At 52.1% G+C, this 23,912-nt stretch overlaps 2 protein-coding genes across 2 annotated transcripts; both read left to right on the top strand.

Moving 5' to 3' along the window:
* Window positions 1-7,880: 7,880 nt before the first annotated feature.
* LOC119514830 (glutamine-rich protein 2-like) lies at window positions 7,881-9,123 on the top strand. The gene is made up of 2 exons (XM_037810545.1): window positions 7,881-8,927; window positions 9,064-9,123. The coding sequence occupies exons 1-2, from the start codon at window positions 7,881-7,883 to the stop codon at window positions 9,121-9,123; spliced, it is 1,107 nt and encodes a 368-aa protein (XP_037666473.1).
* Window positions 9,124-9,728: 605 nt separating this feature from the next.
* On the top strand, window positions 9,729-22,538 carry QRICH2 (glutamine rich 2). Its single transcript, XM_037809050.1, has 16 exons — window positions 9,729-10,875; window positions 11,522-11,607; window positions 12,168-12,265; window positions 12,762-12,876; window positions 15,862-16,116; window positions 16,889-17,011; window positions 17,103-17,177; window positions 17,357-17,521; window positions 17,674-17,795; window positions 18,189-18,254; window positions 18,569-18,670; window positions 19,434-19,634; window positions 20,466-20,613; window positions 20,978-21,065; window positions 21,758-21,886; window positions 22,371-22,538. Exons 1-16 carry the CDS (start codon window positions 9,759-9,761, stop codon window positions 22,535-22,537), a joined length of 3,057 nt encoding a protein of 1,018 aa, XP_037664978.1. The 5' UTR covers window positions 9,729-9,758; the 3' UTR covers window position 22,538.
* Window positions 22,539-23,912: the final 1,374 nt, after the last annotated feature.

Raw genomic sequence — 23,912 nt, 5'->3', positions numbered from 1 at the left:
GGCATCACCAAGAGGAGTCCCAGGAAAAAAAGGAACACAAATAACAAATCAGAAATGAAAATGGTCATGTCACTACTGACCTTACAGAAATAAAAGGATTATAAGGGGATATTAGGAACAACTGTATGCCAACAAATTAGATAATCTAGATGAAATGGACAAATTCCTAGAAATATGCTGGGCCAGTTTGAATGTATTATGTCCCCCAAATGCCATTATCTTTGATGCAATCTTGTGGGGCAGACATTTTAGTGCTGATTAGATTGTGATTCTTTGAGTGTTTCCCTGGAGATGTGCCCCACCCAACTGTAGGTGATAACTGATTAGATAATTTCCATGGAGGTGTGGCCCCACCCATTCAGGGTGGGCCTTGATCAGCGGAGCCATATAAATGAGCTGACAGGCAGAGGGAACTCAATGCAGCTGTGAGTGATGTTTTGAAGAGGAGCTACAGCCAAGAGGGACACTTTGAAGAAAGCACAGGAGCTGCAGATGAGAGAAAGTTTGAAGATGGCCATTGAAAGCAGACTCTTGCTCTGGAGAAGCTGAGAGAGGACAACTACCCCAAGTGCAACTAAGAGTGACATTTTTGAGGAGCTGCAGCCTAGAGAGGAACGTCCTGGGAGAAAGCCATTCTGAAACCAGAACTTGGAGCAGATGCCAGCCACGTGCCTTCCCAGCTAACAGAGGTTTTCCAGACACCACTGGCCATCCTCCAGTGCAGGTACCCAATTGTTGATGCATTACCTTGGACACTTTATGGCCTTAAGACTGTAACTGTGTAACCAAATAAGCCCCTTTTAGAAAAGCCAATCTGTCTCTGGTGTTTTGCATTCTGGCAGCATTAGCAAACTAGAACATATGCAAATTGTGTAAACCAACTTAAGAAGAAATAGAAAATCTCAACAGACCTATAACAAGTAAAGAGATTGTAATCAGTAATCAAAAACTTCCCAACAAAGAAAGTCCAGGACCAAATGGCTTCACTGGTGAATTCTACCAAACATTTAAAGAAAATTGAACACCCATCCTTCTTCTCAAACTCTTCCAAAAACGTGAAGAGGAGGGAACACTTCCTGACTCGTTGCACGAGGCCAGCATTACCCTGATACCAAAGCCAGATAAAGATATTACAAGAAAAGTGGTGTGGCAGGCCAACATCCCTTATGAATATAGACACAAAAGTCCTCAGCAAAATACTAGCAAACCGAATCCAACCACATATTAAAAGGATTGCACACCATGACTGTGCTGGTTTGAATGTATTATGCCCCCCAGAATAAGCCATATTCTTTGATGCAATCCTGTGGTGCAGACATTGTAGTGGGGATTAAGTTGGAATGTTTGGATTAGGTTGTTTGCATGAAAACATGTCCCACCCAACTGTAGGTGATAACTCTGATTGGATAATTTCCAAGGAGGTGTTACCCCACCCATTCAGGGTATGTCTAAATTAAATCACTGGAGCCATATGAATTAGCTGACAAACAGAAGGAATGCAGTGCAGCTGAGCGTGACATTTTGAAGAGGATCTACAGCCAAGAAGGACACTTTGAAGAAAGCACAGGAGATGCAGATGAGAGACAGTTTGAAGACAGCTGTTGAAAGCAGACTCTTAGAGAAGCTAAGAGAGAACAAATACCCCAAGTGCAACTAAGAGTGACACTTTTGAGGAACTGCAGCCTAGAGAGGAACGTCCTGGGAGAAAGCCATTTTGAAACCAGAACTTTGGAGCAGACGCCAGCCATGTCCCTTCCCAGCTAACAGAGGTTTTCTGGACACCACTGGCCATTCTCCAGTGAAGGTACCCGATTGCTGATGTGTTACCTTGGACACTTTATGGCCTTAAGACTGTAACTGTGTAACCAAATAAACCCCCTTTTATAAAAGCCAATCCATCTCTGGTGTTGTGCATTCTGGCAGCATTAGCAAACTAAAACAGCTGACATCATACTCAATGGAGAGAGATTGAAAGCTTTCCCCCTGAGATGAGGAATAAAACAAGCATGCCAGCTTTTTGCCACTGCTATTCATCCTTAGAACTATAGCTCAACATAAGAGAACCAGAGGTTCTAACCAGAACAATTAGGCAAGAAAAAGAAATTAAAGGCCTCCAAATTGGAAAGGAAGAAGTAAAACTAACTCTATTCACAGAAAACATGATCCTATATATAGAAAACACCAAGGAAATACAATAAACCACTTCAGCAAAGTGGCAGGGTACAAGGTCAACAAATAAGTACCAATTTTATAGTTTGTATACACTAGCAATGAACAAAGAGAAAGTTAAGAAAACAATTTTATTTATATTAGCATCTAAAACCATGAAATAACTAGGAATAAATTACCCAAGGAGAAAGACTTGTACACTGAAAACTACAAAACACTGGTGAAACAAATCAAAAAAGGCCTAAATAGATTGCAAGACATCCCATGTTCATGGATTGGAAGACATAGTATTGTCAAGATTTCAATACTACCCAAAGTGATCTGCAGATTCAATGCAATTCCTATCAAAATTTATGCAGCCTCATTTGCACAAATGGAAAAGCCAATCTTCAAATTCATATGGAGTTGCAAGGGACCCTCAATGGCCAAAACAATTTTGAAAAAGAAGAACAAAGTTGGAGGACTCACACTTTCTGACTTCAAAACTCACCACAAAGCTACAGTAATCAAAGCAGTCTGGTACTGGCGTAAGGATACGTATATAGACCAAAGGAATAGAATGGAGAGTCCAGAAATAGACCCACACATCTGCCAAGGGTGCCAAGTCCATTCAGTGGGGAAAGAATAATCTCTTCAACAAATGGTACTGGGAAAACTGGATTTCCACCTGGAAAAGAACAAAATTGAACCCCTGCCTTACACCATATATAAAAATTAACTGAAAATGGATCAAGAACCTAAATACAAGAACTAAAACCATAAAACTCATAGAAGATAATATAGGGCAACCCTTAATGACTGTGGATTTCACAATGGATTCTTAGATATGACACCTAAAGCGCAAGCAACAAAAGAAACAGATAAATTGGACTTCATCAAAATTAAAAACTTTTGGGTGTGAAAGGACATTAGCAAGAAAGTGAAAACACAACCTACAGGATGGGAGATAATATTTGGAAACCAGATACCTGATAAGGGCCTAATATCCAGAATATATAAAGAAACTCCTATAGCTCAACAGCAAAAAGACAAACAATGCAATTTTTAAAATGGACGAAGAACTTGAACAGATGCTTTTTTTCTGAGAAGATGTACAAATGGCCAACAAGAACACAAAAAGATATACAACATCATTAGCCATTAGGGAAATACAAATCAAACCACAATGAGATACCACTTCACACCCACAAGGATGACTATTATTTAAAAACACCAACAATAACAAGTGTCAGAGAGGATGCAGAGAAATTGAAACCCGTGTGCAGTTGTGGTGGGAATGGAAAATGGTGCAGCCTCTGTGGAAAGCAGTATGGCGGTTCCTCAAAAAGTTACATATAGAATTACCATATGACCCAGCAGTTCTACCCCTAACTATATACAGATGAAACTGAAAGCAGGGACTCAAGCAGATACTTGTATGCCAGTGTTCATAGCAGCATTACTCACCACAGGTGGAAGCAACCTAAGTGTCCATCAGTAGATGAACTGATAAACAAAATGTGGTCTATACACACAATGGAATATTATTCAGCTGTAGAAAGGATTGAAGTTCTGAACATGCTACAACGTGGATTGTTCTGGTTTGCTAATGCTGCAGAATGCAAAACACCAGAGATGGATTGGCTTTTATAAAAAGGGGGTTTATTTGGCTACACAGTTACAGTCTTAAAGCCATAAAGTGTCCAAGGTAACACATCAGTAATCGGGTACCTTCACTGGAGGATGGCCAATGGTGTCTGAAAAACCTCTGTTAGCTGGGAAGGCACGTGGCTGGCATCTGCTCCAAGTTCTGGTTTCAAAATGGCTTCCTCCCAGGACGTTCCTCTCTAGCAAGCTTACTGCTCTTCAAAACGTCACTCACAGCTGCACTCAGGGTATTTGTCCTCTCTTAGCTTCTCTTTGAGTCAGCTCATTTATATGGCTCCACTGATCAAGGCCCACTCTGAATGGGTGGGGCCATGCCTCCATGGAAATATCCCATCAGTTATCATCTACAGTTGGGTGGGGCACATTCCAAGCAAATCTAATGAGCACCAAAATGTCTGCCCCACAAGACTACATCAAAGATAATGGCATTTGGGGGACACAATACATTCAAACCGGCACATGGATGAATCTTGAAAACATGATGCTAAGTGAAATAAGCAAGGCCCATAAGGGCAAATACTGTATGAATTCACTTATGTGAAATATCTAAAAATAGCAAATTTATAAAGACAAAAAGTCAATTAGAGGTCACCAGGGGCTGAGGGGAGGGGGATGAGAAGTTAGTGCTTAGTGGAGACAGAGTTTCTGTTTGGAATAATGAAAAAGCTTTGGTAATGGATGGTAGTGATGGTAGTACAGCATTGTAAATGTAATTAATGCCAGTGAAACATGCACTTAAAAATGGTTATTATGGCAACTTTTGTGAGATATATATATATATATATATATATATATATATATATATATATATATGATGGTTAGGTTCATGTGTCAGCTTGGCCAGGTGATGGTGCCCAGGTGTCTGGTCAAGCAAGCACTGGCCTAACTGTTGCTGCAAGAACATTTGTGGCTGGTTAATAAACCAGAAGGCTGGTTTGTTAAATCGTCAGTCAGTTGGCTGCAGCTGTGAATGATGATGTCAACGAAGGGTGTATTTTCCACAATGAGAGAATGCAGTCAGCTGGATTTAATCCAATCAGTTGAAGACTTTTAAGCGAGACAGATAGAGGACCCCACTTCTTCTTTGGCTAACCAGCAGAGTGTTTCCTGAGGAGTTCATCAAAGTTGTTAGTTCATTTCCTGAGTTCATTGAACATCTTCATTGGAGTTGCCAGTTTGCTGCCTGCCCTATGGAATTTGGACTCGTGCATCCCCACAGTGGCATGAGACACTTTTATAAATCTTATATTTATAGATACCTCTCATTGATTCTGTTTCCCTACAGAACGCTAACTAATACAATATACATTTAAGATATGTATATATAAAAGCAAACTTAAAAAATTAAGTAGAGACATGGAAGACATAACTAAGGCTCAAACTGAACCATGAAAAATACACTGGATGAAATTAATGACAGATATAATAGTGCAGAATAAAAGATTAATAAACTTGAAGTATAGCAGTGGAAACTATCCACAACGAAACAAAAAGAACAATATAAAATGAAAAGAACATCAGCAAAACGTCAGACAACTTCATGTGAATTAATATGGGTAATCAGAATTCTCCAAAGGGATAGTACAGAAAAAGAAGATTTGAAAACAAAATGGCCAAAAAGCTTTCCAAACTTGATGAAAACTACATATTCAGAGGTCCAAGAAGCACGATGCACCCAAAACAAAAACCATAAAGTAAATGACCCCAAGGCACATTATAAAGTGCTCAAAACCAGTGATAAAGAGAAAGTCTTAAAACCAACCAGAGTAAAAAGAAGATATACAGGGGAACAATGTTAAAGAAAGTCAGTAGATTTCTCATTGGAAACAATGCAAGGAGGAAGACAGTATCTGTTTGCATCACTTCTTTCAGTTTTTTCCGCGATGAACCTAGGAGTGTAATGGCCAGCAGTCTGTACATAGGCACAACATAACACGTCCCGTTTTAACCACTTTCAAGTGCCATCATTCTTTTTTTTTTTTTTCTTTCATGTTTCAAAGCAAACATTCTCCCTTTCCCCCTTCTCCCATCCCTGGCAATTTCTAATCTACTTTCTATCTTTGCAAATTTGCTATCTCTAGTCACCTCCTATAAAAAAATGAAAAGACCGTCAGTGATGTCATACACTGTTTCTCCTTATGTGCCGTGCTTATTTCACTGAACATGATGCCTCTAAGTTTCTTCCATGTTGCTCCATGTCTAATAACTTCATTCTTTCTTATGGCTGATTAATATTACACTGGGTATATGTACCTGTTTTTTAATTTAATTTTTTAAATTAGAGTAGCTGTAGGTTTATACATACCATATTTTGTTCATCCATTCATTTGTTGATGGACACTTAGGTTGCTTCTACTTTTTAGCTATTGTGAATAATGCTGCCAAAAACATTGGTGTGTAAGAATCTTTTTGAGGCCCTGTTTTCATTTTCTTTGGGTGGAATTTCTGGCCACCATTCATTTTTAATGGCTGCATAGTATTCCACTGTAGGGATGTACCATAAATAAATCAGTCCCCTATTGATAGTCTTCACAAACTATGCTGCAGGGTCCATCTTTTAAAATATACCTTGACATCCTTTGGTGAGAGCCAACAGAAATATTCCTAGCTATGGAATTTCTAGATCCAGGGGTTTGTGCATTTACATTTTTAATATATGGCCTACTTGCCCTCCAGTGTCACCATCAGCAAGGGGTCAACGACAGGACAGACTTTATCATTTAAACTTCACACATGACCGAGGTCCTCTCTTTATAGACTTGGTGAGAGTTGGAGGGGGTCATTTGTATTTTGCAGTTCTGCCCCCACCCTGTCTTTTCTGAAGGAAATCACATGATTCCCTGTGTCATCTGCGAATGTGCAGATTCTCAAAACTCTGGAGAGTTGGCCCTCAAGGAGCTTGAGGGCTTTCTTTATGTCCAACTTAGCTTTGGGGACCAGAGGTTTTTTTTCCAAGGGCCTTAATACATCCAGGTCAGGTGTCCCGGAATTCCTTCCCTCCAACTCTTAGGGTGGGTTTTTGTGACTTCTTGTTCTTGATTTCTTTCTTCTTCTTCAACCAGGCCTCAGAAAGCTTGACAGGAATTTCTAAGCACAAAGGGCAGATTCCCTTAACATCAGCTGATCATCTTCAAAGGGAAGCCCCACCCCAGCATCCCAGTGCAGACTTCGGCGCATCTGCAGGTGCTTTGGGCCCAGATAAGATCTCGTCGTCAGGACCCAGTAGCTCAGAATATCCCTCTGAAGGGTCTGTCAGCAGGGACCACAGCAGGGGTTCCTCCGCTGCGGGGTTTCTTGGCAGAGAACGGCATCCACGGGTCCAGGATGAAGCTGGCATGGCAAGACCTCATCACCCTTTTGTATCCCAATACAGAGTAGATTCAGATCATCGCAGAAGTAGGGAGTCATACAGCTCAGCACATCCAAGAAGAGATGAACAAGACACCCTGCCTGGCCCAGTTCAGCAGGATTTAACCTCAGCCAAAGACCGGCCTGGCTTTGTGTACCCAGATCAGCAAAGTGGGTTGTACTTAAGCCAGGATCAAGTTGATGCAGGGCTACAGCAGCGTGGCTTAAGACCACCTGGCATGGATCAGCGTGCACTGGTACCACTTAGCATGGATCAGCAAGGCTTGGTACAACTTGACATGTATCAGCAAGGCTTGGTACCACTTGGTAGGGATCAGAGAGGCTTGGTAATATATGGCGTAGATCAGCATGTGTTGCGTAGCATGGATCAGCAAGGATTGGTAATGCCTGGGATGGATCTGCATGGGTTGGTATCACCTGGCATGGTTCAACATCGACTACTTCCACCTCTCACAGATCAGCGTGGTTTGTTGCCTGCTGGCTTGATGCAAGCCAGTGCAGATCAGCAAAGTTATGAACAACTCAGTGTGGAAGCACCCAGTTTCATACAACCTGGCACAGAGCAGTATGATTTGGTCCCAGTTGGTGCAGATCAACGTGGCTTGGTGCAGCCCAGTGTAGATCAGCGTGGCTTGGCGCAGCCTGGCACAGATCAGCATGATTTGGTGCTGCCAGGGGCATATCAGCATGGTTTGATGCAGCCCAGCACAGATGAGCATGGCTTGGTGCAGCCAGGGGTAGATCAGCATGGCTTGGTGCAACCTGGTATAGATCAGCATGGCTTGGTGCTGCCAGGGGTAGACCAGCATGGCTTGGTGCAGCCTGGTGTAGACCAGCGTGGCTTGGTGCAGCTCAGGGTAGACCAGCGTGGTTTGGTGCAGCCCGGTGTAGACCAGCGTGGTTTGGTGCAGCCCAGGGTAGATCAGCTTGGCTTGGTGCAGCCCAGTGTAGATCAGCGTGGTTTGGTGCAGCCCGGCACAGATCAGCGTGGTTTGGTGCAGCCCGGCACAGATCAGCATGGTTTGCTGCAGCCAGGGGCAGATCAGCGTGGCTTGGTGCAGCCTGGTGTAGACCAGTGTGGTTTGGTGCAGCCTGGCACAGAGCAGCGTGGCCTGGTGCAGCCCGGTGTAGACCAGCGTGGTTTGGTGCAGCCCGGTGTAGACCAGCGTGGCTTGGTGCAGCCCGGTGTAGACCAGCGTGTTTTGGTGCAGCCTGGCACAGATCAGCGTGGCTTGGTGCAGCCAGGAGCAGATCAGCTTGGCTCGGTACAGCCCAGTGTAGACCAGCATGGCTTGGTGCAGCCTGGTGTAGACCAGCGTGGTTTGGTGCAGTCCGGCACAGATCAGCTTGGTTTGCTGCAGCCAGGGGCAGGTCAGCTTGGCTTGGTGCAGCCTGGTGTAGACCAGCATGGCTTGGTGCAGCCTGGTGTAGACCAGCTTAGTTTGGTTCAGCCCAGGGCAGACCAGCGTGGCTTGGTGCAGCCTGGTGTAGACCAGCGTGGTTTGGTGCAGCCCGGCACAGATCAGCTTGGTTTACTGCAGTCAGGGGCAGAACATCTTGGCTTGGTGCAGCCCGGCGTAGACCAGCGTGGCTTGGTGCAGCCCAGGGTAGATCAGCATGGTTTGCTGCAGCCAGGTGCCGATCAGCATGGTTTGCTGCAGCCTGGTGTGTATCCACCAGGTGTGGTGCAGCCTGTAGGTCAGCTAGGCTTGGTTCAACCTGGTGCAGATATGCATGGTTTGGTGCAGCCTGGTCTATATCCATCCGGTTTGGTACAGCCTAGTGCAAGTCATCTTGGTTTGGTACAGCCTGGTATGGATCAGAGTGGTTTGGCACAACCCGGTGCAGATCAGCGTGATATGTTGCAATCTGGTGCAGATCAGCGTGGCTTGGTGCAGCCTGGTACAGATCAGCATGGTATGGTCCCACCCGGTGTAGGTGGTTTGGTGCAACCGGGGACAGATCAACGTGGTATTGTACAACCTGGTGCAGATCAGCATGGTATGGTACAGCCTGAGGCAGTTCAGCATGGTTTAGTTCAGCCTGGTGTATATCAGCACGGTTTGGTACAGCCTGGTGCATATCAGCGCGGTTTGGTACAGCCTGGTGCATATAAGCGTGGTTTGGTGCAGCCTGGTGCAGCTCAACAAGGTATGGTACAACCAGTTGCCTATCTACCTAGTTTGGCTCAACCTAGTGTTGCTCAACATGGTTTGGTGCAGCCTGGAGCAGGTCAGCATAGTATGATGCAACCTGTTCTCTATCCATCTGGTGTGGCTCAACCCGGTACAGATCATCGTGGTTTGGTGCAACCTGTTGCTTATCCACCTAGTTTGGTACAACCTGGTGCAGGTCAGTTTGGTTTGGTGCAATCTGGAATGGATCAGAGTGGTTTGGTCCAAGCTGGTGCAGATCAACGTGGTTTGGCACAGCCTGGTGCATACACACCTGGTTTGGCACAGCCTGGTACGTATCCACCTGGTTTGGTGCAAGCTGGTACCTATCCACGTGGTTTGGTACAACCTGGTGCATTTCCCCATGGCTTTGTGCAACCTGGTGCATATCCACGTGGTATGGTACAGCCTGTTGCAGATCAATATAGGGTGGCGCAACCTGGAATGGATCAGCATGATTTGGCGCAACCAGGTGCAGACCAGCGAGGCTTGGAGCAACCTGGTGCAGTCTCGCGTGGATTGGCGCAACCTGGCGCAGACCAGCGTGCCTTGGCGCAACCTAGCGCAGACCAGAGTGCCTTGGCACAACCTGGCGCAGACCAGCGTGGCTTGGCGCAACCTGGCGCAGACCAGCGTGCCTTGGCGCAACCTGGTGCACTTCAGCGTGGCTTGGCGCAACCTGGTGCACTTCAGCGTGGCTTGGCGCAACCTGGTGCACTTCAGCGTGGTTTGGCGCAACCTGGTGTACTTCAGAGTGATTTGGTGCAACCTGGAATGCTTCAGCATGGTTTCCTACAACCTGGTGCAGATCAGCGTGGTTTGGTCCCAGGTGGAATTGATCAGCAAGGCTTGACACCATTACGCCCAGAGCTTCGTGGCTATCCACCACAACACATAGATTCTCAAAGTTTAATATCATCACGCCCATATCAGCATGGTTTGGCATCTCCTGGCAGAGGCCAGTATATCCAGGCATCACCACTTCTAGCTAAGCAACAGTTCATTTCACCAAGATTAGACCAAGCAAGTTTGGTACCACCAGAAACTTACCATCTAGGTTTGGTGCAACCTGGCACAGACCAACGTGGCCCACCATCCTTGGGTTTCACACACCTAGACCAGCAGCATTCGGTATCACCTGGCCCAGGTCAGCATGGCCCTGCAGACTTGGGACTCGAAGATCATGGTTCAAGGCACCCAAGTGCAGATCAGCTGGGCCAGGTAAGTTCAGCTCCTTATGCAATAGGCCAACCTCGGTTTCCTGCCCAGACTGGCTCAGACCAAGATAGCACTTTTGTCTACAAAACCGCATCAGAAAAGGTGGAAGCCCAAGGTGAACAACGCAATTCGCTGGATAAATTGGCTCCTATCTTCCCCATGGCAGTGGAGACATTTCGTCTGATGGGAGAGATTGTTGGCCTCTATTTGGAGCTAAAGGAACAGATGAAGGATCTTGATGAGGAGGAAGCTGGCCAAACTGATTTGGAGAAGATACAATACCTGCTTTCACTGATGGGTGGGTACACAGCGGAGATCACTGTTTTAGTTCTAAGTCGATTTCCTCCTTCCCTCCCCCTGACCTCAACTCCTGGCTGCTGGGCTTCTTTCAGTGTCCCAGAAAGTAGTGTGCTCGTTCTTAGTCATTCTGGGTTCTGTAGCTTTCAGGGTCCAAATGAATAGGGATAGGGATAGAATTGAACCTGTGGGATTGAAGCAACCTCAGGAGAGAAATGAAGCAGGTTCTTCTCTGCTTGTCAGACCCTCTGGATAGTACATGGAGAAGGTTTTGGGACAAGAGAAAACAATAGCATTGGGGTGGTGGTGGTGTTGGGATGGGGAGAAGGAATGTTGGAGAATTAAGCCTAATCACGGCCAATTCACAACTCTAGGCTGAGAGAATAATTAAGATTTAGAGGTAGGTGAAAGTGGTAGGTCAGTGGTCCCAAAGCACTTTAGGACATCAAGCGGTGGGTGGTTTTTTTATGGGCTAAGGACAGTCCTCCTTTCTTCCCATCCCCTTCCCCAATTAACAGAAAAAGCAAGAGAAATGATATGTCCTGTTGTTCTCTGGGATACATTTATGGTTGTGGGGGCTGGAAATGGGGATGGAGAGGCCACTGGAAATCTAACCCCTCTGACCATAAGTTCTCCATTTCCCATAGTTAAAAAGACCCTACCCCCTGACCTTCAGGAACAGCTGAAGAGTGTAAAGACCTTGGCCAAAGAAGTTCGGCAGGAAAAAGCAAAAGTAAGTAAGAGAAGGTCAGCCTTCTTTGCCCTCTGTTTAATGATCCCACTTTCCATTTGTATTTTGATGGATTGCCCAGTCCTTTCACATGCATTTTAATCTCATTGGATCTTTACAGTTCTGTCCGATAGGAAATGCACCTCAGATATCACTGTGTTCATTTTCAAAATGGATGCTCACAGCCCCTTTCAGTACCTGTGGCTATTTCCAATAAAAACCCACTGTCATTAGAGCATCCTTGGAGCTGAGCTTGTAGGACTGTCTTTCTGGGGCCAGAAATCATGGCAAGGGGCTGGTAGAGCTTCAGCTGTTTTCTTAATGCCAGCTATCTACATCCATGGGTGTCTACTAGGTGGACAGATGGATGGATGGATGGATGGATGGATGGATGGGTGGATGGATGGGTGGATGGATTGGTATCAGTAGGGGAATGTGGCTTTTGTCAGAGATTAGGATTGGGATTAGGAAATGGGTGAGAGGCTTTCTTGGGCTGCAGGAGCACACTTAGAAAGCATGGAACTCAGGCTGCCTGACCCCCTCCTCTTCTGTTGGATTTGTAGCTGGACAGGCTGCAAAGGATCTTGGAGGGTGAAGGGCTGCGAGAAACAGGGAAAGAGATGAAAACGGGTCAGCTGAGCTTGCAGCTGGGTATCCTCAGGTAAAACGCCCTGCTGACTGTAGCTGGTACCCTACATCATATATTCTTGGCCAAGGCAGTGATAGTGGCCTTTGGTTCACTCATACCATGGGACTGACCACTTTCTTTGATCTGGATGGAGTCTGCTCTCCAGATTGCCTCTATCTAACCCAAGAAGCTGGTGGAAGTGTCCTGGTTTCCTCAAACAGCCTTGCAGCAGGACTAGGAAGAGCAAAACTCCTTAGATTCTGTCCCAGTTGGAAGCTGGAGCTGAGTGCTAGCTAGAGCATCTTAAGACCCCTCCTTTTGCCCCCATAAAAGCCTCTCAAGCCAGCACCCTGGACTCCCACCTCCAGGGCCGAGGCCGGGTCTTGGGCTCCCTAGATGGAGCCTACTGGAGGGTGGTACAGAGCCTTTGTCTGCATCCTCCATCATCCCCAACAGCCCAGCCTCGGCTCTGCGGGGCTCGTGTCTGGGCTGGCAGGGGAGCCAGGAGGTCTCCGGTTGTGTGCTACAGAGTCACCGTGGCTGACATCGAGAAGGAGCTGGCCGAGCTGAGGGAGAGCCAAGAGCGGGGCAAGGTCACCATGGAGCATTCGGTCTCCGAAGCCTCCCTTTACCTGCAGGATCAGGTAAGGATTCTTCGCTCTTCAACCCCAGACTGTGGTCATGATCAGAGCTGGCTAGGGACGGTGGAGTAGCCCTGCCCTCCCACCACTCATTGGACACCAGGCCCCAGCTCCCTTCCCCTGTGTGTGTGTGTGTGTGTGTGTGTGTGTGTGTGTGTGTGTGTATTGATCATGGGTGACTAGATACAGGATTCACTCCTCCTCCAAATTCAGCTCTGAGACCTCGGGCACAGGGAAAGGCACCCCATCAAGGCCTGTTCACCTGCCATTAAACTTTTTTTTTCCCAATTTTTAAAAACTGAGTTACAATTCACATACCATACAATTCCACTCTTTTAAAGTGAACAAGGTGGTTCTTAGTATATTCACAGAGTTGTGTAACCATCACTACTATCTAATTCCGGAACATTTTCATCACATCAAAAAGAAACCCCACAGGGAATTTAACACTTAGTATGTACAGAGGTTCTGTTTGGGTGATGGAAAAGTTCTGGTCATGGGTGGTGGTGATGGGAGCACAACGTGGTGAATGTAACTAGTACCACTGAATTGTATTCTTGAGAGTGATCAAAATGGAAACGTTAGGTCATATGTGTGTTTCCGTGATAAAAAAATTTTTAAAAAGAGAAAGAAACCCTGTACCCAGTGGTAACCACCCCCCATTCCCTCCTACATCCATCATTGGCAATGACTGATGTGCCTGCTCTCTCTCTGGCTTTGCCTGTTCTGCACATCTCATATAAATGGAATCCTACAGTGCGTGACCTTTTACATCTAACTTCTTTCACTTAGCATAATGTTTTCAAGGGTCATCTGTGTTGTAGCATAGATCAGTATTTCATTCCTCTTTATGGCAGAATAATACACCATTGTATGGATTTTTATTTTATTCATAAAATTAAATTCATTCGTTTTATGCATTCATCAGTTGACGGACATTGAGATTTTTTCCTCCTTTGGGAATAGCATTGCTGTGGACACTTGTGTACACGCTTCTGGGTGGACCTATGCTTTCAGTTCTTCGGGGTATACACTGAGGAGTGGAATTGTTGGGTCATTTGGTCACTGTGTAACATTCCAGGAAATGTCCGTCTGTTTTCCACAGCTATGCCGGCGGGTTCCAACTTCTCCGCCTGCCTCCTAGCCAATGCTTGTTCATATCCATCTTTTTTATTCCAGCCGTCCTGGTGGTTTCGATTTGCATATCCCTGATGGCTAATGATGTTGGGCACCTTCGTAGGCACCACCTCTCACACTCCCAATTCTCCAGCCCCCCGGGCTTCCTACCTTTCTCAGAACACATTCCTGCTCCCTGGAATTTTCTTCCATCCCTTATTTACCCAGAGAGCTGCTGTTTTGTCTTCAAGGCTCCCCTCAAATGTCCATTTATCTGGAAAGCCTTTTCCTTTCTTCTAGAGAGAGTTAATCCATTCCTCTGTGTCCTGGGGCCCTCGACGTGCTGGCCTCAGCGTAGGCTCTTCCGCCTGTGGACATGTATAGGGGTTGGGAAAAGCTGAACTTCAGGCCCTGGGAGGAGGCAGCTGGGGTAAACCACTGCCTTCCTGTCTATCTGTCTGAGTCTGTTTTTGTGAGTTTCTCTGCCTCTGTGTTCCTCTCCTTACCCATCTCCCTCAGTCTCCCCGTGCCCATCTCCCCTCCATCCTATGCTCAATCAACTCATCTCTTACACATGGTACAAAATGGCGGCTATGTCTTTTTGGCTCCATCGTCCGCTACCAGCTTCAGGTTCCCTACGGGCCCGAGAGAGGAGGGCCTGGGTTGGTTCAGCCCTGTTTTTTGAGCCAGGCAATGAGTCATGGGTCTTGGGCCATTTTGGGGATTGGTTGTCTTAAACCAGGTGTCTGCACAAGCACCAATCATCTGTGTTGGCGTACTGGGACCAGAGATAGAGAATTTAGCAGCAGGGCTGTGCAAGGGGTCCTGGAAGAGCCCCGTGGCAATATTAGCACTGACCAGTTCTTTATGGTTAGTTATTCACATGCTAGGCGGGGCCAGACACACGAGGGCCCCTCAACCCTCTACATCCCAGGGCGTGGAGCACTATTCTGTGTCCTCAGGTGCTCGAAGCATCTATGGACGGACTGGAGGAACATCAGCCCTTTAGGATTTAGCTAAAGGAGAGACGGTCACTTGTCACTGTTCACGGCAGTAATGCTCCGTCGCACCAAATTGGCGAACCATTGCTTCCAGGGCAAATGCAGGGTGAAGTTCCCATGAGCCTCTGGGCGTATCTGTGAGCTGGTCAATACAGAACTCTGTTTGATGTGTGTTTCTGTTTAAAGACACCTTATCTAATAGACATTGTTGATTCCCTGACATTGCACTCATGGCCATCAGCACTGCTGGTCACGCCTGGGTGGAGCTGACCTGACAGCTTTTCTCCATCAGGCTCATCACAGCCTTCCTGCACTTAGGAATAGAGATACTTCAGCAGCACGCTGCAGGGCCATCTTAAACAGTGAAATCACCCACAAAGAGCACAAAAATGCACAAACTGTGGCACTAAATATACCACGGAAAGGACACTTGTTTACAGAATGAGAGCTGAGCGTTGCCTTACTTGACCTCCGCTGGGGACGTGCACGACGCGTTTTTCGCCACTGTGCGTGTCTGTGAATGGCCGCGAAAGCACCACGGGTATCGATGTGGGGGAGACAGGCGCATTACAGGGAGAAGGCGAATGCGCAGAGACTGAATCCGAGAATAGTGAGGGTCTCGCCCTGGACGATGGGTGGCCTGGAGAAAGTCCAGGGGGCTCCCTCCTGTGAGGGCGCGGGTCGGTGTTAATGCTACGCTGCCCAGGGCAGACGTGAGCACCTACTGCGCGCCAGCCTCAGTGAGGCGCCCAGCATGCGGCCACTGCCTGTGTCACAGTCACCAGCAGGGGAGAGCTGGGAGCCCCGTGGAGCGAGACGGCGGGGACAGGACCTCTCACTTCCCCGCACCTGGCTTCTCCCCTGCACCCAGCTGGACAAGCTCAGGACGATCATTGAGAACATGCTGACCTCGTCATCCACGCTGCTGACCATGAGCATGGCCCCCGCCAAGACCCCCACGACCTCAACGCCCAGCCAGATCGACCCCGAAGCCACCTGCCCCGCCTGCAGCCTGGACCTGAGCCACCAGGTCAGCACGTTGGTGCAGCGCTACGAGCAGCTCCAGGACATGGTCAACAGTCTGGCAGCCTCCCGGCCCTCCAAGAAAGCCAAGCTCCAGAGCCAGGTGATTCTCCGCGGCACCTTCCGGGCAGCCACCACCCCTGAGGCCCAGAGGAAGCGGCTGCTAGAGGTCCCCGAGGGAAGGCGCCCTTCGGCAGGAACCCCCCAGAAGCCCCTGGTCCTCCCACAGGATCCCAGCCAGGGCAGCAGCGGAGCCAGGTCTGGGAATGGGGGCCCTGGGGGAAGTGCTGGCTGAGGGTGGGGGGCAGTGCTGTTTGTGGGCCGCTGGGACCCCGGCGTAGCTGGAGGAGACAGTGAGCCCCCCACCCCCTCGCACACCCCTCCACGAGCCCTTCCTGACTTCCCTCTGAAGGGTGGGCCGTGAGAGGCAGGAGGCTGGGTGTGGGTGCAAGAGCCACCTGAGCGTGGCCTCTTGGGACTCAGGAAAGCAGGTTCAGCCCAGGTGAGATGGGGAGACTCTATAACCCACACTTCAACTCTCGGGAACCCACTGAGTCAGGGTGAGGCATGCGCACGCACACACACACACACACCACCACTGCTGCACAGGGTCCCTTGGGGCTGGTCCATGGGGACGTGGGGGCTGATGATAGTGCCCCATTGGGGTGGGCACAAGGAAAGAGCAGCAGAGCTTTCCCCACTGCCAGTGAGAGCTCGTGGAGGTAACACGAAAGCCAGCTGGGGTCTGAAGTCAGTTTACCTGCCGGGATGATTTAAGGGCCCATTATCAGGGCAGCAAAACCATCGGGGTTATGGGGCAGGGGGTCGCCCCAGCAGCTCCGAGAGCCTTCTTTTGTCCCCTCTGCCTGCTGCAGGATGAAGAGCTGCTGGGCCATGTCCAGAGCACCATCCTGCAGGTGCAGGGCGACTGCGAGAAGCTCAACATCACCACCAGCAACCTCATAGAGGACCATCGGCAGAAGCAGAAGGACATCGACGTGAGGGGCCGCCTGGGGAGCAGGGGGTGCAGCTGGTTCCCACCCCCCGCCCCATTCTTTGCTCTTTATTCCCTGCTCTCCCGGCCCCCAGGTGTTGTACCAGGGTCTAGAGAAGCTTGAGAGGGAGAAAGCCAACAGGGAGCACCTGGACGTGGAGATCGACGGGGTAGGACCAGGTCCACGTGAGCCCCCCGTGTCCCAGGAAGACCTCGCTGGTGGCTTTTTGGAAAAGTCGGTGGTGGGGGTGTGTGACGTGGGCTCTAGGAAGGCTGCTCAGTGGCCAGGGAACAGGCATCTGCGTGGCTCGGCTCCCACGCGGGCGCCTCCTCCTCTCTCTCGGGGCAGAAAGCCGACAAGAGCGCCCTGGCGGCCAAAGTGAGCCGCGTCCAGTTCGACGCCACCACGGAGCAGCTGAACCACATGATGCAGGAGCTGGCGGCCAAGATGAGCGGGCAGGAGCAGGACTGGCAGAAGATGCTGGACAAGCTCCTGGCGGAGATGGACAGCAAGGTGGGGGCCCGAGGGAGGCTCTGCCCCGGGGCGGGGGGCTTTCTCCCTTGCCAGCTTCCTGCCCGGGCCTGGGCCCTGTCCCCCAATGGGGACAGCACTTCCTGCCCCCCACCTGCCTTCTGAGCACTCCCCTGGTGCCCCTGCCGCTGCAGCTGGACCGCCTGGAGCTGGACCCGGTGAAGGAGCTGCTGGAGGACCGGTGGAAGTCACTGAGGCAGCAGCTCAAAGAGCGCTCCCCCCTCTACCAAGCGGACGAGGCAGCCGCCATGCGGAGGTGAGCCCGGAAGATGGAGGGGTACCGAGTCCCCGGAGCTCAGGTGGCCCCCTGGGGGACCTGGCCTTGGCAGGCTTGCGTCCAGAGCCCTCCGTTCTTGGCCACCAGGGGGCCCCCGAGGCCTGCACCGGGCAGCCCCCACCCCACCCCGGGACCCTTGGGAGTCCTGCCAGCTTTGGGTTGGGACAGGTGGGCGTGAGGCCTGGGATGGTGCCTGGAAGCGGGCAGGTGGAGGAGCCAGTGAGTTCCGTTAGCCTGGGGCCCCCACTCTGGGGTGGGCCGGGCTTCCAGCTGCCTGGCCTGCAAAGGGCCATGTCTTCCTGGGGGCTCCTCCCTCTTGTTCCAGACTGGCTCCGGCAGGGCGCTCACCCCCGTGTGCCTCCCTCCTACCAGGCAGCTCTTGGTGCATTTCCACTGCCTCTCCTGTGACCGGCCCTTGGAGACACCATTGACTGGACAGTGCGTGCCCACACCTCGCCCCGCTGTTTGTGCATCCTTGGGGTCCCAGCCGGTGGCCGTGAGGGGGGCGGGCACAGCAGGGCTGGATTTCCCCCCGTCCCTCCCTGCCTCCAACGGTTTCCCTTTCCTTCTCTTTGCTCTTACTGGTCCACTCCCGCATGCCCTGGTTTGCTCCCCTCCTCTCTGCCCTGCACACTGGTGCCCAGCTTGGGGACCACCCCGCCCACGGTTGGGAGGGTTCTTTGAGCAGGTGGACAGGGGGGAGTGGGCGGCGGGTTTGGGTGCTTTCCCAGCCCTTCCCTCACCTTGCCCAGAGTCATCCCAGTGATGCCTGTGGGCCCGGCCCTGCCCGGGCACCGTTCCAGCCGCCCCTACACCGTCTTCGAACTGGAGCAGGTCCGGCAGCAGAGCCGCAAGTATGAGCCGCGGAGTGCCAGGGCAGGGCCTTGGGTGAGGGCTGGAGATGTGGGGGCAGCCCTGGGAGCAGTGCCGAGGCCCCTTGTCCTCACGGCTGGGAGGAGGGCCCTGTTCCCATTTCTGAACTAATTCTCAGCTCCTCCCAGGGCTTGGGCGTCATGAGGGAGAAGAGGCCAAGGCATAACCTTCCTTTCTGGTCCCTTTTGGGAGTTTTGATGAGACGTGGGCAAGGGGACAGACCACCCCTGAGCCCTTCTACCTCTTGTACCTCCTCACCCCTTGCACCTTCGGCCATCTCCGCAGCAAACCTGGCCTTGGAGGAAGGAGGGGAGGGTCCCGGCAGTGCCTGGAGGGGAAGTGTGCATTTTGGGGGTGCTCCAGCCTCTCTCAAGCCCTGCCCCGCTATCTGCTGCCTCCCCACCTCTGGAGGGTGGGATTCAGCAGTCACGATGGTCCACAAACTGCTTTTTGGGGAGCATTTCCCCATCCGGTTTGTCTGCACATTCCCCTCGGAGGGAAAGAGGGTCCCTCGGAGGGCTCCTGCCTGGGCATGGGGTGGGGGAGTGAGGCGGTGCCCAAGGCTCAGCCGTGACCCCCAGCTGTCCGCTCAGCGAGCTCCTGCATAAAGAGGGGCCTGGAGCTGGAGGACGGGGTTTTGGGAGGGCCCCGCTGGGGGTCTGGTGAAGGAACGGCAGGGGTTCGGGTGGGTGGCACCCCCCGCCCGTCTGATTGCACAGGCCGCCCCCCCCCCCCCCCCCGCAGTCTGAAGCTGGGCGGCGCCTTTCCCCGGGGCGACCTGTCCCAGATAGAGCGGAGCGTGGGGCGCCTGCGCAGCATGCACTCCAAAATGCTGACGGACATCGAGAAGGTGCAGATCCACTTCGGGGGCTCGGTCAAGGCCAGCAGCCAGATGATCCACGAGCTGCTGCAGGCCCAGGGCCTCGGCCCCCCTTGCTACCGACGGTAGGAGGCTGGAGCAGGGTGTGCACCCTCATGCACGGGCTGGAGACCCCCGTGTGGCCCCCGGAATGCCTCACCCCACTGCGGGCGGGAGCCCCAATGAGGAATCAGGAAGGGAGTGTGTTTGTGAGTGTGTGCGAGGAGTGTGGGGGGGAGCCTGTGTGTATCTAGCTTACTCCCTACGGCCTGGGATGAAGGACAGAACCTGGAGGATGGAATGCAGTCTGCTTCCTGGGGGCTTCGGTTTGCTCTGTGTGTTTGCTAAGGTGTATTTAGGCTGTGGGCTAGTGGGGGGTCTGGGGGAGTGAACGAGTGAGTGTACGAATATGTGCATGAATGAATGCATATGTGTACGAGTGTGTGCGTGTGTGTGTTTATGTATGTGTGACTGTAAGTGTAGATGTGTATGTGTACGTGTATATATGTGAGAATGTGTGTAAATGTGTGTGCAAATGTGTGTGCAAGTGTGAGCCTGTGTGTCTGTGTATGTGAATGTGTATGTGTATATATAAGTGTACTATGAATGTATAAGTACATGTGTAAGTGTATGAGTGTGTGTCTAAATGTGTACGTGTGTGCAAGTATGAGTGTGCATATGAATGTGTGTGAGTGTGTGTGCATAAGTGTGTGCAGTCTGCAAGCAGACCTGGCCCCGAGGTGGCTTTGCTCACCCGCCTGCCTGCTCTTGGCCCACCTGCCCCTGCTCTGGCTCCCAGAGACCCCTGGAGAGAGCCACCCACTTCCCTCTAGCCGGCCCCCATGCCAGGCGTGCCCCTGCCCCCGTCCCTCTCCCGGTGACCTGCTCCCAGTGACGCCAGGGCTGTCTTGTCGCAGGATGACAGACATGGCCGATTACACTTACCCGACTGTGCCGCGGCGCTGCGGGGGCAGCCACACCCTCACCTACCCCTACCGCCGCAGTCGCCTGCCACACCTGTCGCCGGGCCTGCTCCCCACCGAAGAGATCCAAATTGCCATGAAGGTCGGGGACTGGGGCTGCCTGGGGGAGGGGGGTCAGAGAAGAGGGCCCCCAGGACCCCAGAGATTCTCCGGCCATTCAGGGAAATCCACCAGGAGGCCCTCACGCAGCCCTCCATCCTGAGGCGGTTTCCCAGACCAGGCCAAGCCCGCCCTCGCGTTCTCCTCCCTTGGGAGGAAGGCCACCTGGGCCACCTGCCCACAGGGCACCTTTACCATGTCGCTCTGCCCCGGTGCCTCCAAGAGCCCCCTGGGAGGGTTCATGGGAGTCAAGAGAAGACAAGCTGAGCCCCTGGCCCAGCTGAGGCAGGCCCGAAGGGAAGGCGCCAGGCGCTACCATGGGAACAGAGGTTTGTCCCTCTCTACAGCATGACGAGGTGGATATCTTGGGCCTGGATGGACATATTTACAAGGGACGGATGGACATGAGGCTGCCGGGCATCCTGTGCAAAGAGAGTGAGTGTCCCTCTCGGGCTCCTCCTTGGGTTCTGCGGGGACTGTCCAGCTCCTGGTAGGCCAGGCCCCTCTTTGGGCCACCGGACCTGAATGTCCAGGTCTCCAAAAGCCACCAGGTAAGTGCTTGCAAGTGGAGAACAGCTGTGCAGCCACAGCCAATCAGACAGGACAGCACGGCCCGCTCTTTGCTGGCGACCTTCACCCTAGTGCGGCAGCCGCCATGCCACCCTGCTCGGCCTTGGCACAGCCTGCCTACGGCCCGTCCTCCCCCTTCGTCAGACTCAGCAAAATGCCCTCTCGTCGGCCCCGCAGTTGTTGTATGATCTCACAGTCCCCAGTGCTCACGGCATGTTACCTCCTGCTTCCCTTCTTATGTTATAGCTCTGCGTGAGCCTTTCTTAGTTGGCTCCCCTCCTGAACTGAAGGCCCGGGTCAGAACTCACCCAGCCCCTGGCCAGGGCCAATGTGTGTCAGTCCTCAGAGAGTCCTGGAGTGAGTGGATGGGTGAACGGACGGATGGATGGGTGGATGGACAGGCAAGTGCATGAATGAACTGTTTACAAGGGGCACATCTGCATGTTCGGGCCCAGAAGGGACCCAGCCAAGGCCAGTTGAGAGCCCCAGCCCACAGGCCCCTGCAGAGCTGTCACTGGTGCCTTGCGTTACTGACCCTCCCCTCTGTCCCCCATCAGCTCCAGGGGTTGCAAAGCACAAGTCCAAGCAGTCCCGGTCCCAGGGGCACCAGCAGCAGTCCCTCGGTGACAACAACCAGCTGCTGTCACGGCCTCAAAGCGCACAATTGTTGGCTGGCAACAACCCGGGTAGCGTCCCCCTGGACAGCCTCAGCCCTGCCCTGGGCCCCTCCCTGCTGCCCTGCCACCCCCCTTTCCCATGGCTGATGTGCACCTTTATTTTCCTGGCGAGAGGAAGGGCCTGGGGGCTGAGGGATGGGGTGGGAGAGGAAGAGAGAAAACGCAGTGTTCTTGAGCACCCATGGCCTGTGTGCTCCTGTTACTGTTACACTATTACTAGCAAAAACCGCTGTGCCTCTCTGCAGCAATGTCCGTGTTTTGATGGAGGAAACTTACCAAGGGACAGACTTGTGTCCCCGAAGGACAGCTTATTATTTTAATCCATAAAGACCCTCGCTGTTTGCCCAGGAGCCTCACACACCCCAGCCCTGGGGCCATCCCCTGTCCAGTCCAGCTGCTCCTGGGGTCCCTGGGCTTTCTTTGGGCAAGCAGGTGGGCAGCGGGTGGGTGTGGCGGGGGAGGCCCAGTGGCCTCAGCCCAGCTTGCCTCGCAGCTTCCTCAAGACAACGCAAGGACAGACCCGTCTCCTCCGTGGGCCTCCTCTCCCAGTCAAACCTGCCTGCACGCAGCCCTCCAGGGCTCGGCATGCACCTGGACATGCCTCCTGATGAGCGGCTCGAGGAGCCCACCCGGGGTCCGCGGTCCACCACTGCCCACTGAACAGAGCTATAAATAAATATAAATTTTGGACGAAGCTCAGGCTGTGTGCGGCTTCTCTGCCCATCTGCCCCAGTCCAGCTGGCAGCCCTTCTCTTGCAGCAGGGTCTGGTTTTCAGCCTGAGGGTTGAGTCACGGTCCCGGAGCAAATGAAGCCATTCTCCTGAGGCTGTGGGGCTTCGGAGAGGGCAGCTCAGCAGGACCTGGGCTCCGGGCCTGGCTCTGGGGATGGATTTGGCCTGCATGGGGCCGGCTCTCGGCCAGTCCCCGGGAGCTGCTGCCTTCTCTGGCCTGGAGGCCACCTGTGCACTGGGGTGCCGTGGCTGGGTCAGGCCCTGTGGCATCCGGGCGCAGGCTGTACCTTGGAGAGGCTCTACCCACTGCTGGCTCAGGGCAGTTCCCGGCTCCTGGCACAGCGCCCTGTGGGAGCGGTGCCACCGGCCAGACACCTCCAGCCTTCAGCCACCTGAGGAGGTTTCTGTTTGCCGTCCTCTGCCACTGACCCTCCAATGGGTGGTTCCAGAGACAGCTGGGCCCAAAGGCCAGGCCCATCTCTTTGGCAGCCCTGGCAGAAGGGGACCAGCCCCCACTCACAGCAACCCTCAGAGAAGCACCCCAGGGACTTGGGAGTCTCCTGAGCTTAGGCCTTCAGCTAGATTTCAGGGGTGTCCCCCCACCCCATAAGAAGTGCAAGTAGCCCCTCACTGCATAGCCTGTAGAACTCTAACATCTTCACGGCAGTTTTCTGCCTTTCAGGTCTGTTCTCATGGGCTCCCTGTGCAGAAGGAAATGAGTGGTCAGACTCAAAGCTGGGGCTCCCCCCACCCCCAGCCCTGCCATGGGAAAGCGATGTCTGGGTCAAGAGGAGAGGGGGCGGCACAATCACACAGGAAAAGAAACAAAGTGGCAGGAAACAGCCCAGAAAGGGGTTTCTCCTCCCTGTCCCAGTGGGGGCTGGCTGGGTGCTCCAGGGGCTGGGGTGGGTGTTTCCCACATCGAGGGGGCTCCCCCCGGCCTGCAGATCCCCACAATCTGTGCAAAATGCTTCTGGTTGGAGCCAGAAAGAGGAGCTTGACTGCTGGCACCCCCATGCCGGGCACCCCCGCCCCACCCCCACTCCTGCGGGCTCTTGTTTCTCTCACCCAGGCCCTACCCCTGCCTGGGAAATGTCACGGCGGGCAGCTCAGATTCCCTGCTCCCTAGAATCCAAACTCCCCAGCTTGCCAGGAGGGGCAGCCTGCCGGGCGGCAAAGCACGTCCCACCCGGCCCTCCCCTCTGCCCACGGAAGGGCCTGGAACAACACTCCCAAGCAGCCCAGGCAGCCCCCACCGTTCCCGCGCCCGGACATGGCCGCTCTGCCCCTCACAACGTACCGTC

The sequence above is a fragment of the Choloepus didactylus genome, chromosome 18, assembly GCF_015220235.1.
Source record: "Choloepus didactylus isolate mChoDid1 chromosome 18, mChoDid1.pri, whole genome shotgun sequence".
Lineage (NCBI taxonomy): Eukaryota > Metazoa > Chordata > Mammalia > Pilosa > Megalonychidae > Choloepus > Choloepus didactylus.
The sequence above is the reverse complement of the archived record's forward strand: the minus strand, read 5'-3'. Positions and strand labels throughout refer to the sequence as shown.